Genomic DNA, 17,122 nt, shown 5'->3' with positions numbered 1-17,122 from the left:
GATTACCACACTATATTTTGGTCAAAGAGAATAAGCTACAGCAATATTATTCTAATTATTCCATACTCTTTGGTTTGTTCTTCTGTAGTTACAAGACAACTATCATCATAAAATGACAGTCGATACGAACAGCTGTTAGAGGGGCGGCCATTTTTTCTCTATATACAATGCTTAAACAAGGGGTTTTGTGTATACAACTACTGCAAAGCAATTCCCATTGTATAGTTACAGACTGTTTATACATCCATCACATATGCATGGTTTATTAGTAACGTTTCCTGTCTCAACTCTGCATAAGTCTCGTATAAAAACTATACATGGTTTATTAGTAAGACTGTTACGGTCTTACTAATAAAAACTCTATATGCAGAATTTAACTGTCTTATACTTATACAATAAGTAGCTCGTTTATAAGTCGTGTGTAAATTCCTTACTAATAATCACTACATACGTCGTGTATAACAGTATAACTGTTACACAGCTACGTCATAGTTTCGTCATTACTTCATTACAAAAGGTAATAGAATATCTGAGGTTCTCTATTGCATCCGGTAGAGCGCTCTAGTTTGCCGGTTAAGTATTGATAATACAACTGGCTCTAATCGATTACCACACTATATTTTGGTCAAAGAGAATAAGCTACAGCAATATTATTCTAATTATTCCATACTCTTTGGTTTGTTCTTCTGTAGTTACAAGACAACTATCATCATAAAATGACAGTCGATACGAACAGCTGTTAGAGGGGCGGCCATTTTTTCTCTATATACAACGCTTAAACAAGGGGTTTTGTGTATACAACTACTGCAAAGCAATTCCCATTGTATAGTTACAGACTGTTTATACATCCATCACATATGCATGGTTTATTAGTAACGTTTCCTGTCTCAACTCTGCATAAGTCTCGTATAAAAACTATACATGGTTTATTAGTAAGACTGTTACGGTCTTACTAATAAAAACTCTATATGCAGACTTTAACTGTCTTATACTTATACAATAAGTAGCTCGTTTATAAGTCGTGTGTAAATTCCTTACTAATAATCACTACATACGTCGTGTATAACAGTATAACTGTTACACAGCTACATCATAGTTTCGTCATTCCTTCGTTACGAAAGGTAATAGAATATCTGAGGTTCTCTATTGCATCCGGTAGAGCACTCTAGTGTGGCGTGTTAAATATCGATAGTACAACTGGCTCTAATCGATTACCACACTACATTTTGGTCAAAGAGTACAAGCTACAGCAATATTATTCCAATAATTCTATGATCTTTGGTTTGTTCTTCTGTGGTTACAAGGTAACCATCATCATAAAATGACAGTCGATACGAACAGCTGTTAGAGGGGCGGCCATTTTTTCCCTATATATAACGCTTAAACAAGGGGTTTCGTGTATATAACTACTGCAAAGCAATTCCCATTGTATAGTTACAGCCTGTTTATACGTCCATAGCTTATTCACGGTTTATTAGTAACGTTTTCTGTCTCAACTCTGCATAAATCTCGTATAAAAACTATACACGGTTTATTAGTAAGACTGTTAATGTATAAAGGCTTTTGATTTTATTTTTCAGTTCCTGCAGTTGAATTCATCTCGACGTCGACCTAAGACATTTGAACCACATCAGTGTGGAGCTAGCTGTCTAACAGGAACAGAATATGATCCTAAGGCTATGAAGGGTGAGAACCCATTGGTGATTCCAATGCTTTGTTCATGGGAGAGGTAAGAAGAACTTCCTTACATTCTAGAAGTATTACATTTGTCCATAATGATGTAATCTTCACTTATTTGTGAGCCATGTCTTTGCAGGCAAGTCAGTAGATGTCGAGGGAAACGAGTGGTTATCTACAGAGCTCCATGTGGTCGTCGCCTTCGTAACATGGAGGAACTTCATCGATACCTGCGAGTAACCAAATCCAATATGGCAGTTGATCTCTTTGATTTCGACTTCTGGGTCCATTGCTTTGCTGAGTTTGTCTTAGAGAGAGGCTTCTCAAATATTAAGGTAAGAGATATGCTTCTGTCTGAAATTATAGTTGATGAAATGAAACAATAGCTAGCTATGACACTGTAGAAAGATCGTTTATATCAGGCTGTAATTATTTTGCGTTATATTAAAATAAAACAAAAAAATATCGATTGAAACTGATGGTAGTGAAATGTGTGTGACATTTTATGTTACAGGACTTGTCATATGGAGCAGAACACGTTCCAGTGCCATGTGTAAACTGTGTGGACCACAGCCTGCCTGACTATGTGTCTTATTCAACAAAGCGTGAACCTACTGATGGAGTGGACCTCAACCTTGATCCAGAGTTCCTTACTGGTTGTGACTGTACAGATGACTGTCAGGTGAATCTTCGCTTTTTTGTGAGAGAAATAAGTTACACCATATAATACTGACTAAGTCATGTTACTGATGGATCCGTACTTAGAATTTTATTTAGTGGTGCTTTAAGGTACGGTCACACATCGCTGCTTTTGCAGCGCAACTTTTGTACTGCAGCTGCAAAAGTTGCGTGTCGTGTTCACACATAAGCCAAAAGTAGCGCACTGCACGCTACTTTTCGTGCTGCCCAACCCGAGTGCTGCAAAAGTTGCAACTGGAGGTTGCGAGTCTGTTCACACACAAGGCGCTACTTTTGCAGCCGCAGTCATGCTGCAGGTTTCCATCTCCGTGTTGACTTCTCAATATACATTTTGTGGTTATGTTCGCATTATTAAGAAACATGCGAAAGCTTCCTTATCTATTATTTGCTTTTCTGTCGTATCTAGTATTCAGAAATTGACATTATTTTTACTATAAAGCTTTTAAAAACGCCTATATACTTAAATGATAACCAACAGTATATTCACGTAATCAATGTTGGCAACCCTCCTGTTTGGAACTACGCTACGGAAAATTTAAAAAATGAATTATATCGTCAGCAATTATGCTCAGACTGTGTTGTGTATTTAATAACTGTTACAAATAATTTATTTTCATCACATTTAACATTAGAATATATCCAAACAATAAAAGTATCATTGGCACATTTGGGTGGTAACACTTGTTGCAACCGCTGCAAAAGTTTCAACAAAACCAATATCAAAAATGCTGCAGCTGTAACCCTGAGAACCCTGTTCACACGTCGCTACTTTTAAGCTGCGTGCAGCATGGAAAAGTAGCGGGCAGCAGGTTCGGCAGCCGCTACTTTTCGGGTTGCACCGTTGTTCACACGTCGCAGTACAAGAGTTGCGCAGTTTTTTGTACTGCAGCGCTGCAAAAGTAGCGACGTGTGACCGTACCTTTAGGAAGCAGATGTCATTTGATGTTGCTGAGTTAAGATAGTTGAACTCCACTAATTCGGAATTCGCGATAATTCGGGCTCCTTTTCACCATGTAATAAAACACCACAATATTTTACTAAGCTTTAATTTACGTACAATGAATCGTTACAATTCAACAAATATTTGAGGTTATAATATTTTATTGAGTCTGCCGAGTTAGCTCTGTGGTAGCATATCTGCCTCCAGACTAGCCAGCCCAGGCTCGATTCCCGGCAGGTCAGAGATTTTCTTGTAAAAATTCTACCTTAGGACCAGGAGAGATGGCGGTGCACAACTTCTAATCACTAAATTATGCACCAATATGCCTGGGTTAAATCTCAAATCTCTCCACAATGCATATGAAGGGAAGGTATGTGTCACTGTTGATAGTGATGTGTCTGTCGGATGGGGACGTTAAACTTGGCAGCCCTCTTGGTGCTATTCAACAGGAGTAGGCTACATGCTGGCACCAGGTTTCCCCTTCTCCCTTCCTCACCTTCATTATCATCCTCAGCCATTCCCTACACTACACTTACACGAACACTTATATATCATGCATAACATGGCCCGCCAAAGTGGTGTGCAATTTGAAAATGTGTCACAGTCCTACCATCTATCTGCAGTATGCGGAATCTGAATCACGCAAAGTGAAGTGGATAGAGATTAGACACACACACACATTTTATTGAACATTCTTAACAGTTTTCTTGACTTTAATCCGATCTACCAAATGTATTATCTTAAATTAAGAGAAAATGTTTAAAAATTAGTACAGAAAAGAGTGTCATCCAGAAATAAATCTCTTCTTTAAACCATTATCAACAAATGCAGGGGATGACAACATTGCCATGGCTTCAATATCAAGCAGTGACATCTCTTTAGTTGCTCTGGACCACAACAGTGAGATTCAGGTAACAGCAGTAAATAAATGACAGAGTTTGCATGCACTCGATTTGGGTTTCTGGCATCTTATCAGCCCACTCGAGTTATGTGGATTCAAAGGGAAAAATTTAGACGGTATCAGGTGAAGTTCCTGGATAGTTCAGTTGGTTAAAGCATTGGTGCGCTCAGCCAAAGGTCCTGGATCGATACCTGACCCCAGAACAATTTTTCTGTTGATACAGCTGAATGTCCGATTGCATAATATATGTTTATCATGTGTTTGCTTCGCAGGATCGAGACAAGTGTGCTTGTTGGCAGCTTACAATTCAAGGAACTGCCTATGGACCAGGAGGAGTTGTTGATCCAACAGTTGGTTATATCTACAGAAGACTGCCAGAACCAGTGATGACAGGAATCTATGAATGTAATGCTCGGTAAGTTGTTCCTTTCACACTGTACAGATTTAATGTTGATTCTTAAATGCTCTTGCTTTAAACATTTTATTCAATTTGCCACCTATGGTCTAGAAATAACACATCCTTGGGTTCAAGATTTGTAAGATCAAATGAAACTTATGTCGGTGAAATTTTACAAATGACAAAACAAACCTAAGTAGGATGAAAGAGTACGATGAAAGAGTAATGGAACGGAGAAAAATTCTCTCCGGCACCGGGAAGTGAATCCGGGTTTTCAGCTCTACGTGCTGACGCTTTATCCACTAAGCCACACCGGATTCCACCCCGGCGTCGGAAGAATCGTCTCAGTTTTAAGTTCCAACTCTTGGGTTCCCTCTAGTGGCCGCGCTCTGCACTACGTCATAGATGTCTATGAACGTAGGACCGAAGTCCACACATGTGCTGAGGTGCACTCGTTATGAGTGACTAGTTGGCCGGGATCCGACGGAGTAAGCGCCGTCTTAAATCACGAAGTGATTTACGCATATCATATATATTATTATAATGTACCGAAGTACATATGATATTTCCATGCAGATATTCTGCGTCATCATACGATGAAAGAGTAATGGCGCTTATTCCGTCGGATCCCGGCCAACTAGTCACTCATTACAAGTGCACTTTAGCACATGTGTGGACTTCGGTCTTAGGTTCATAGATATCTATGACGTAGTGCAGAGCGCAGCCACTAGAGGGAACCCAAGAGTTGGAACTTAAAACTGAGACGATTCTTCCGACGCCGGGATGGAATCCGATGTGGCTTAGTGGATAAAGCGTAAGCACGTAGAGCTGAAAACCCGGGTTCAAATCCCGGCACCGGAGAGAATTTTTCTGCGTTCCATTACTCTTTCATCGTATGATGATGCAGAATATCTGCATGGAAATAGCATATGTACTTCGGTATATTATAATAATATATATAAAACCTAAGTAGCCTACATTTTTTAAGAAGGAAATAAAGCTTGAACTTCATGTAGAATCAATTTATTTATGTAAAAAGCTTCACATACGAGATTTATTCCATAACTATTTTTTCCCCACAAATGCATGGCGAGATAAGGTGAGGCCGAGAATTCACTATAGATTACCTGAAATTTGCCTTACAGTTGGGAAAACCTCTGTAAAAACCCAATTAGGTAATAAGCCCAAGCGGGAATGTAACCCAAGCCTGAGCGCATCTCTTGATCAGCAGGCAGCAAGTCTGCCGACTGAGCTGCGTGATGGCTTTACAAAAATATACAATACATAGCAAGCAGATTAATCGAATTTACAAATATAAGCAATGCATCGATTGAATTATGTCAATTTTCTGTATGCTATTACAGATGCAAGTGTTCAAACACATGTTTGAATCGAGTTGCTCAGCAACCTCTCCAAATTAAGCTCCAGGTCTTCAAGACAGAGAACCGTGGCTGGGGTATTCGCTGCCTTAATGACATCCCTCAAGGAGGCTTCATCTGCATTTATGCTGGACGACTACTTACTGAACAAGGAGCAAATGAGGTAATATAATATATAATAAATGAGTGTTGTGTATGGGATAGAGGATAGAAGAAATTTACACTAATGTTCTCTATGAGTATTCTTTTGTTTTGATAAATATATGGATCATGCAGAGACATTATTATGATGTGAGGCAAGAAAACAGCAGGTGACTCGTGGCCCACTGCTAGCATAGTTTCCGGCGAGCGCATAACCATTTCTCATGATGTTAAGAGGGTTAAAATTTACTATTGTAGATCACAAATTCCAGAATGGAATGTGTGAATATATATTATCGCAATTGTCTGATACAGGGAGGCAAGAACTATGGTGATGAATACTTGGCAGAATTGGACTACATTGAAGTGGTGGAGAAACTGAAAGAAGGATATGAGAGTGACGTTGTAGAAGACGACAGCGACTCACCTTCTGAGGAGAGAGGAAGCTGTGAGGTTAGGAGGTCCAGAGGTAATTGGGTGTTGTATTTTTATATTTTAAGGTAGTCACATTGCGAAGAATCTCATATCTTTCAGACAATTTTCATAGAAATTTGAACTGTCTACTGTATTTTAATAACACTTTATTCTTTTGGAATATGTAGAAGTGTAAGAGAACCATCTGAGTACAAATATCGTCGTCGTCGTTGTTTTAAAGGTCTTCCTAATCTTTTCTTCCCTCTTAGTCGGTAATTCAAAATTTGTACAGGGATTTTGGGATTTTGTTGTCGTCCATTCAATTATGTGTTGTCCACACCTGTGGAGTAACGGTCAGTGTGTCTGGCTGCGAAACCAGGTGGCCCAGGTTCGAATCCCGGTCAGGGCAAGTAGCTTGGTTGAGATTTTTTCCGGGGTTTTCCCTCAACCCAATACGAGCAAATGCTGGGTAACTTTCGGTGCTGGACTCCAGCCTCATTTCACTGGCATTATCACCTTCATATCATTCAGATGCTGAATAACCTAGATGTGATACAGCATTGTAAAATAATCCAATAAAAAAAATTGTGTGTTGCATCCAATACAACGGAATTTAAGTTCACATAAACTATTATTTTATTACTTGTTATGAATGTACACAGTGTGATTCACTTGCCCCATCCTTTTCAGTTTTATGCAACCTGTATTTTATAGCTACCCTCGAAACACTGTGCCTGTTTTTAGGAGATTTCAGTGCAAGATTAGGGTTTTTATGTAAATTATGAATAACATTTTAGTAATGTTTTAATATAATATTTAAAAAATAAATTGCTAAATTGTTTTTAGACATCCATTTCTAAAAGTAGAGCTTTTAGCACTAGGCAAGGATGTTAAAGATTGTCGATTGTGTGGTAGTGTGTAGAAAGTACTTTTAACTCTAGTGCAAAAAGTATTTTTAATATTGACTTTCAATTATTTGCACCGATTGTCTATTACTTCCTATCAAATATCACACAGTAGCAATTACAACTCATAACTAAAATGATTCAGACATTGGTAGGTCTACTTTTAAAAATGACTGTTAAGAAATGTACATAAATAAATAAATAAATTTCTTTAACAACTATTTTATTGTTAATTATATGAAATTATTAAGAATTAAATGTAATTAAAAAAATTAAGAGACACTCGGGTTCGAATGAGGGACCTCTCAATCTGCAGTTATACCTCTACCACTGAGCTACAACCCCTGTTGCTTTTAATGTGGTAAAGTTTAATTATTATAATAAGAGAAATCGGAGGAATTTATAAATAAGAATTTTCATGTAATTTCTTTACCTAAATTGCTGGATGATTGTTACATATATGTAGAAATATTAACTAATGGAATTTTGCTTTGGAAAAGCTCATATTTTGAACTTCAGGAGAATATCTGGTGTAGACTATAAGTAAATTGTATATGAAATTGTAAAAGGGCTTTTAAATAATGTTTGTTTTTATTTATGCTTGTTTATTTGTTTTAAAATTGCAATAATAAGTTATATTTAGGGACTGGATTTTTATGTAATATCAAGGTGTGAAATATGTACATATTTATGTAAGAAAAATAAGCTGAATATGTGCAAAAATATGTAAAATTATGAAAATATTTAATATCAATATCTGCGCTGATTTATATTGTTAAGCCTAGATATTTGTAGTCTGGTACAATTTTTAATTTTCTGTTCTTCATGACGATTTCTACTGCTTCTGGTGCTCTTCTGCCGTTTTTGAGTATCATCATTTCTGTCTTGTCCACATTTATATCAAATTTGTTTTTATTGCACCATTTAACATGATGTTTATTGTTTCTTGTAACTTTGTAAGGTCTTTAGACCCTACTACTATGTTGTCCGCTTATGCGTATGAGATTATTCCCTTCTTGATTTTTACAATACAGAGTAGTTATATGAGAAAGGTTGCCTTTTGTTCATTCATATTTACAGTGGCCGGTAAGGGGTGAGGGCCTCTTTTATTTCCTGGAACTAAGATGTTATGTTTCGTCCCAAAATATATCCTTTCTCGGAGGTAAAAAGGCTTATTTCCAATTGTAAACTTCTTTTTCCTTTTAAAGAAGTAAAAATGAATAAAACCTCCAAATGTGTAGATTTATGTAATACCAAGCCATAATATGTAATGTTGGGTAAATATGTAAAAATATGTAGTATCAAATTTTAATATATTAATGGTAATTACAAGATTCGCAAAGATTTGTTATTACATACGGTTAGGTTCAAAGGAATATAATATGTAATTACATAAAAGTCCTGTCCCTAGTTATAATCATATTAAAATGTTTGGGACAGATTCAATTCAGTACGTATTTTATCATGCTTTGGTTCAGTTTATGTGATAATTTTTTAATTAGATACATTTTACACATAAATCTCAATGGTGTGATCTCTTACTCATTTCTAGTAATAGAACAAGCTGATTCTGGGCTAAGTGAAGAAGAGGAAGAGGAAGGTGAAACAAGTCAGGAAGCCCGGGACTCTGATGAAGATTTCACATTGCAACCCTGGGAGAAGGGAAAAGGTACCCCGTTGCCAGAACAGTGCTCCATTCGGTAATTAACTTCTATTTGTTTATTTTCATATAAGACTCAATTCATAAATGTTCTTACTTTAGTTGTAGCATTTCCATAAAAGATATTGTGAAATGTGTTTGAACTTCATCTAGCCAATAGAACTGCATTACATTTTTGTGTGTGTTGTTTCTAGAACAAGATTGAGAAACCGGGCTTCTCGACATGGTTCTGAAGATAGTCAACACGAACACAGGGACAGAGACAGAGACAGAGACAGAGACAGGGACAGGGACAGGGATGGAGATTCTGGAAGAGAAAGGGACAGAGAAGGGGAGAAGGAATCAGATAAAGGTTATAATGAAGAAAGTAAGTTGCATAGAAATATGTAAAGTTTGAGGAAGTGCATAATTTTCAAAATTAATCATATTCAGCTTTGTTACATACTCGAAAAAATTACAAGTCCTTCATTTTGATCATTTATTTAAAATTATGTTGGTTTTTTTTTTTAATTGATTTCGATAGCTTGATAGTTTATTCCTTAAGGGGAGAGGATGGTATTTTTTGGTGAAAAATGAGTAAATTAAAAATAATTCTTTAAAATACTCTGTGATATGTGTGGAATGCATAGCATAATATTTTGTGGATATTTGTACCCTTATCAGATGTTGAGACGCCATTTTTAAACTTCCTGCGTTGTGGATTTTTAAATCACTCGCCCGCTTTTATTGTTGTTTCCAGTAAATTGAATTTAAAAAAAAATTTGTTTTTCTTTAAAATACCGTTTGATATGTGTGGAATGCATTGCATAACATTTCGTGTTTATTTGTGCCCTTATCGGATGTTGAGATGCCATTTTTAAACTTCCTGCGCTATGGATTTTTAAATCACTCGCCCCCTTTTATCGGTTTATGGTAACTTCATTTTTTTGCTACATTGCCAGACAAAAATGGATATAATTTCTGAACTATTAAAGATACATGCATGAAATTTAGAACACACATTCTTTAGACTATTAGGAAACTTTTCTCTGTAACAGAATTTTGTTAATTGATTTCATTTTAAAACTACGTCCGTTTGTTTGCAAGAAAGGAAATCAGAAAAGTGTTATTAAATTTTAATTGTTTATTTTACAAAGGTAGGGACAAATATCAAAATTCTGTTACAGACAGTTTGTAGAGCATGCTTTTGCAAGTACATTGCAAAGAACTGGATGAATCTACCTTTAAAAATGGTTTAGATATATCGGTTTTAGTAAAATCCTGCATTGGATATATCTTTTTCAAATCTGGGCCCCCAAATATCTTCTTTTTTTTTTTTTTTTCAAAATATTTATTTTTGGTTGAGTTGTTACAGCTATGAGCTCTCTACATACAAAAAATTAATATTTTACACCAAATAGGAAAAAAGTTAAAAAAAATACCATCCTCTCCCCTTAAGGTATGTGAATAATGTATGTAGTGTATACTTATATGATTTTAGTGTAGTACAGTAATGCATTAATTTCGAGTGTACTTTGGTACCAAATTTGAGAGCTGCTGTTGATAAAAGAGAAGGACTATTTCTTCAATTGATTTTCATATCGAACGTAATTTGTGCAGAAATACTGTACATGATGATTAATTTTATTGTTTCCCTTTTCCACGTAGAATCTAGAAGGAAGGCGCCTCGAAGTGTAAGCAGTAGTGACCACAATTACAGTGATGATGAAGATAATGAGCAGTGTAAGGATATTTATTTATATTCTTATTGTAGGCATAATAACTTGACTGCAAAATTAATTTTCTTTATTAAGATATAATGCATGAGTATAGAGCAATGATTCATGAAAGAGTGCAATATAGCTACTGCCCGTGCCTCACTTCCTGAGCTGTTTCTTTGCAGGGCGAGATGCAGAGGGGGGGGGGGGAGTGGGAGGTGCTGGGTACCGCATGTATCTACTACCCTACATTCAACACATCGGCCTTTTCAAGAGTCCTTTCGTCAGCTATGGAGCAAGATCAGCCATGGACAAGCGAATGTATAGGCTGTCCCCTCACAAAACAGATTATATCCTCATCAATTCCTGTAACTAAACACTAATACCAGTGGTACACTACAGTCTCTACTCGAGATTATCGACCTAATCGCGATTATGGTTGTCATGTGTACACATCCGTAAACTCTTTCTTCTTTGGCAGTATTTCTCAACCTTTTTCCACCGTGAAACCCCTTTTAATCTAAAGTGTAATTGCGGAATCCTTGTAATATTTTATTAGTATTTAATAATTAACAGACAAGTGAAAGCTAGTATCTCAATAATTCTGTTCAGTGGGACGAATGTATTTGCTTTTTAAGCCTGCAATCTGATTTTATGGCGGAAAGTTGTCTCATTTCTACTGTACTGCATTTTGTCTTTTCGATATTGTTTTAGTGAACACATACGCAGAGAATCCAGTGATGAAAGTGATAAGTATTATGAGTATTTTCCGTTTTAGATGTTCATTAAACATATTATTATTACGCATATTCTTGGATTATTATTATTATTATTATTATTATTATTATTATTATTATCATCGGTGGTTTCATGTTATTATTGATTTATATTTTCGTAACATTTATATATTTTTATAGTATCCACTGAGTATAAAATAGCCACCGGAGCAGCCCAGTCGGCTAAGGCGCTTGCCTATCGATCCTGAGTTGCACTGGAGCGCGGGTTCGATTCCCGCTTGGGCTGATTATCTGGTTGGATTTTTTCTCCGAGGTTTCCCTAACCGTAAGGCGAATGTCACGTAATCTTTGGCGAATCCCCGACTTATCTCGCCAAATACTATTTCGCTATCATCAATCCCATAATGCAAAATAACCTAGTAGTTGATACAATGTCGTTAAATAACCAAGCAAAAAAGTATAAAATAAAATTTAAAATCACATAGGGCTCATGGAATCCCGGAACATACTTTGAGAAATGCTGCTCTATGGTAATTCAGCAGTTGTCCAGACTCAACGAAGAATGGCCTAGTGTATACATACATTTTAGGAAAGCGCCATCAAAGATAATAGCGATAGTGGTAACCACGATTAGTGTCTCCAGTATTATAAACAGTAAAGACCCCTGCAATAGCATAGGATAATGTTTTCATAACATATAATATGCTGCCGTGCCGCCACGCTGCAGCTGACGTACCGGTCCGAGCAGACTTAAGAGGCATGGTTATAAACACTAGGGAACTCTCGGTTCAGGACGTGAGACACGGGCAGTACCTACTACTGCTGCTACTGCTACTACTACTACTACTACTACTACTACTACTACTACTATTACTACATTATTGTTTTTATGTGTATTTTAGTGCGCCTGCCATCACGATTTGCTGCTGTGTCAGAACCAAAGGAAAGTGACAAAAACAAGAAGCCAAAAAATAGATCTGTGCGTGAATTTTTTGGTAATGATGAGTACTGCTACATTATGGATGCGAAGAACAATGGAAATATTGGACGATATCTCAATGTAAGTTTATTTGAATTAATTTCATTTGTAGGCCTACTAGACTTACGTCATTGGAATCAATTTTTAGACTAAACACAATTTTTGTTTAAAAGGTAGCTAATAGAACCAAAAGAATGTTATTTATGAGACAAGTTCTTAAAGATTCTCTTTTTGGCACGTGCCAAAAAGGTGACTTTATGGATATGTGTTATACAATATTTTTCTATGATAGCACAAATTTACATTAAATAAATATTTCAAGTTGGAGAGGTTATAAGATCACAATGTCATGGCCATTTAAACTTAGAACCATTAAGAAGTAAGTATCCACGGAATGGCAGCCTGTTTTATTCATGATCAAAGATTTCATGGCCTTCTAAACCAGCCATGTAATCAACAAAGCAGTTAGAAACAGTTGAATGATAAATCTTGTTACAATGTGTACAGTACTAGATCTAACTTCAGAATAATAAGGGCTAAAATGTAGATATGAATGATAAATTTGTTACTTATTTGTGTTACGTGTAATATTTAAGTAATGAAAGATCGAGGTAATGCTTTAATTTCTTACTGAATGAAGTTTGTACATTGAATATTACATTTTCTTTGGAAGTACGTAAAATGAATAGCAGTGCCTAAAGTGATTACTTACTTTTTTCCGCAGTAGTGTTTTAAAGACTCACTTTAGGCACTGATAACTGGGTAAAATGCAACTTGATGCACTATCGTAGAAAAAATTATTGTTATTAATGTGTACGACCAGCATTTCTCAAGCTTCTTCTTTTGCTTGGTGCACTTCATTTTAATAATAACATTTTTATTAAACACAGTGTGTACAACTTTTAGCCATTTTTATTTGTTTTGGAGGCCTGTCTCGAGACCTTGTGCAGTGAGGGTAATTGTGGAGTATTGCTGTAATGGTGATGATAATGATGAGGGAAAATAGGAGAGCCAAAAATGAACCCTCATGCCCACTTCATTCACCACATATTCCTTCATGACCCAGATGGGGATCGAACCGAGTCACCACTGTGTTTTCCAGGCTATATAAATTCTCTGTGAACAGTCCGCTTATTTTTATTTCATTTGCTTCTGTTAATGTTCATGGTCTTACATTTAGTAAGTGCGTGATGGAATCCACTGGAAAGCATTGGTTATATTTTGAAGGGCTTTATCATGCAATGAATTTTGGAAAATGTATTATATATCTTTCACATGTTAATTTTATGATACCTTGTTAACATGTTTCGGCCTGCTATTGGCCATCATCAGAACTGGTTGTTACTGGGCGCCTTTTGTTTTTTTTTTCTGTGGGACTGTGTTTGTGTAGTGTAATGTGGAGTCAAAGAGTGTGTGTGTTCTGAATTTGAGTTGTGTGTTGAGAATTTTATTTGGATGTGTTTTTGTGTCTGTATATTTCGTATTGTTCTAGTGTGTTTAGTTTCTGGCTTTTTGGTTGGATGTGTAGAATTTCCATGTCTGTGTTGATATCTCTGTAGGTGTGGTTAGCATTTTGATGTGTTCTGCATATGTGGAAGTGTTTTGTAATTTTGTTATGGCTGTGATGTGTTCTTTGTAACGTGTTTGAAATGATCTGCCTGTCTGTACTATGTCACAGGCATAACAAAATTACAAAACACTTCCACATATGCAGAACACATCACAAATGCTAACCACACATACAGAGACATCAACACAGACATGGAAATTCTACACATCCAACCAAAAAGTCAGAAACTAAACACACTAGAACAATAGGAAATATACAGACACAAAAACACATCCAAATAAAATTCTCAACACACAACTCAAATTCAGAACACACACACTCTTTGACTCCACATTACACTACACAAACACAGTCCCACAGAAAAAAAAAACAAAAGGCGCCCAGTAACAACCAGTTCTGATGATGGCCAATAGCAACACACAACTCAATTTCAAAACACACATACTCTTTGACTCCACATTACACTACACAAACACATCCTCACAGAAAACAAAACAAAAGGCGCCAAGACCAGCAACGACCAGTTCTGATGATGGCTGATAGCAGGCCGAAACATGTTAACAAGGTAACATAAAATTCAACACGTGAAAGATATATAATATGTTTTCCAAGTGATATAGTGTTAAAAGTTGTGTAATCAAGATGCACAATGTATTTTGTTGGAATTCCTTGTTCATGGGTGTGGTAATTGGATAGCTGCTTTAAGTCTATGTCTTCTGGTAATTATAACTTCTGTTTAGCAGCTGATGTAGTACAAGAACATTTTTACGTCAAAGTTGGTTTAATTTGGCCTAAGAAAGTCGAGTATATACTGCGTCAGTTTACCTCCAATGATCTATGTGTATTTTCAGCTGTTGATCATGTGAGCATTTTTCATGTATTGTTGTAAGGGCAAGTTGCTTCTAGCATTCCTTAAGCTTTATGTGCCTCTTGGGTGGTGCGAAATGAGTAACAAATCTGGCAAAAGACATCCCATAATATTAAAAATGGCATCCTTATTTTGACATTAGAATATTGCTTATTTTATTAATGTTTATAACAATTGAATACCCCCTGGAATAAGAGTCTAAGTCAGTGATGTCAAAGCAAGTGCATTTTTCTGACCTTGATGTCGTGCACGGGCATCAAGCGCTAGGTATGCTAGGAGGAATAAGCAGCCTGTTGGATTAAGAAAACAGTGGTGCACAAACTTCAAACGGAACGTGAAATTTTATGTCGTTATTTTTATATGGCTTCTTTCTGTTTGTTATTTTCTATATTGTCTGTAAAACAAAAGTACTAACACCTATTTCTTAGCCTAATATTGCAGTTATGTTTTGAACGTTAATAACATAATAAAGAGTAAAGAAGGAATATTCACACAAATTCTATAATAACTACAACTATACTATACTGAGTGAATTAAACGCATCATTCATAAAGAAAGTGTTATCCCAAAGAAAGACACTGAATATGACATGATAAGTTTAAATTGATATTGATGGTATCTTTAGCCTTATAAAAGTAATCAAAACAATATTATAGTACCAAGCAAAGTTGTTTAGGTATACGTTTTAACTGTAACTGATATTACTGTACATAATAAAACTCTTATTGCATTATGCTTTTAGGTGTTATTGGTGTGCAACTTTCTGTTATCAGAATATTAAATTATCTCGAAATTTGCTGAAGCTATAGAGCTGACGTGTTACCAACACATAGGCACATATCTTTTCTTTGTGATGTAACAGTATTTGCTTTGTTAATTCATTTCCTTGCAAACATTTCCCATGCAAATGTTTTCAAACATTTTAATACACTATCTCCAGTAATACGTATTTACGATCTATTAGATTTACGAATACATTGTTTTAGTACCTGTAAGGCTACTAAACAAACATACCTGAACAATTCACTTTTCTATAAAAAAGTTGAGAAAATATTCCTTTTGAATAAAAAAGCAAACTTGTGAAAAATGAGCATTAAAATTAAAATTAAATATTCCTTTTGAATAAAAAAGCAAACTTGCGAAAAATGAGCATTAAAATTAAAACCTACATTCTTATAATGCACTTATACTTCTCAGTCGAATCTAAAAATTAACATGGATACAGTTTTAATAAGTTCTCTTCCCTTTATCCATTGAATCAGTGCTGGCCATCCCTGTATATAGCTCGACCAAGCGGCATATACTACCTCTTTCGTCTGTCTCTTTCCTTTCCTTTCCGCTGTAAAGTGCTCAGGCTTTCCTGAGCTCTAAAGCGCGCACTTGCTCCTATGGGCATCAGTTGACATCGCTGGTCTAAGTACATAGAAAAACAATGTACCATATACCCTTATTCCGGAGGTAGGTGGGTATTCAATTAGTGCAAGCATTTGAGAATGCTTACATTACTATGTTTATTTTATTTCAGCATTCCTGTAGTCCGAATGTGTTTGTTCAGAACGTGTTTGTAGACACACATGATCTGCGTTTCCCGTGGGTGGCATTCTTCGCACTCACATACATTCACGCTGGAACAGAACTCACTTGGGATTACAACTACGATGTAGGGAGTGTTCCAGGCAAAGTGCTTCACTGCTACTGTGGCTCCAATGACTGCAGGGGAAGACTGCTCTAAGATTACCTGCCGTGCAATATGTTTGATGATTGTGTTTGATTCTTTGTAAGCTATGCATATTATAAGATGAATTATATGACAGATTTTAGCTGAGTGATTTCTGTGGAAAATAAAAGATGAATAAATATATGAATTGATATTTTTTCATTCTCCCCTCATTTACTCGTAAAATTCTGTGACGCCAAGGTGAAATGTTGTTGTTATTTTCTAATGCCAGGCGTTTGACAATAAAGTCATTTGACCTCTTGCACTTCAATATTTGAAAATGGCAAGTTGTAACCGATTTAAGTGAACACCATATTTTAACGTTTTGGTGGCTACTTCATTCACACACAACCCCTAGAATGTCTGGAAGACCACACCTGCTGTTGGTCGATGGGTCCATTGGACCTAGCTGGGAGATCTTGTTGATCACCAGCTTTCCCT

The 17,122-nt window shown here is 36.1% G+C and overlaps 1 protein-coding gene across 3 annotated transcripts in view; it reads left to right on the top strand.

The window, feature by feature from the left end:
• egg (SET domain bifurcated histone lysine methyltransferase eggless) overlaps positions 1 to 16,829 on the top strand; it is a 69,538-nt gene extending 52,709 nt beyond the window's left edge. For all 3 annotated transcript variants that reach the window (XM_069829382.1, XM_069829383.1, XM_069829381.1), the window contains 11 exons: positions 1,581 to 1,729; positions 1,817 to 2,012; positions 2,192 to 2,359; positions 4,490 to 4,632; positions 5,979 to 6,156; positions 6,450 to 6,603; positions 9,006 to 9,153; positions 9,308 to 9,480; positions 10,761 to 10,835; positions 12,450 to 12,607; positions 16,490 to 16,829. In XM_069829382.1, the coding sequence (XP_069685483.1) occupies positions 1,581 to 1,729; positions 1,817 to 2,012; positions 2,192 to 2,359; positions 4,490 to 4,632; positions 5,979 to 6,156; positions 6,450 to 6,603; positions 9,006 to 9,153; positions 9,308 to 9,480; positions 10,761 to 10,835; positions 12,450 to 12,607; positions 16,490 to 16,696 (1,749 nt within the window). In that variant the 3' untranslated portion in view covers positions 16,697 to 16,829. The remainder of the gene's footprint in view (positions 1 to 1,580; positions 1,730 to 1,816; positions 2,013 to 2,191; positions 2,360 to 4,489; positions 4,633 to 5,978; positions 6,157 to 6,449; positions 6,604 to 9,005; positions 9,154 to 9,307; positions 9,481 to 10,760; positions 10,836 to 12,449; positions 12,608 to 16,489) is intronic.
• The last annotated feature ends 293 nt before the right edge of the window (positions 16,830 to 17,122 follow it).

This window comes from Periplaneta americana, chromosome 6 (genome assembly GCF_040183065.1).
Source record: "Periplaneta americana isolate PAMFEO1 chromosome 6, P.americana_PAMFEO1_priV1, whole genome shotgun sequence".
Taxonomy (NCBI): Eukaryota; Metazoa; Arthropoda; class Insecta; order Blattodea; family Blattidae; genus Periplaneta; species Periplaneta americana.
The sequence above is the reverse complement of the archived record's forward strand: the minus strand, read 5'-3'. Positions and strand labels throughout refer to the sequence as shown.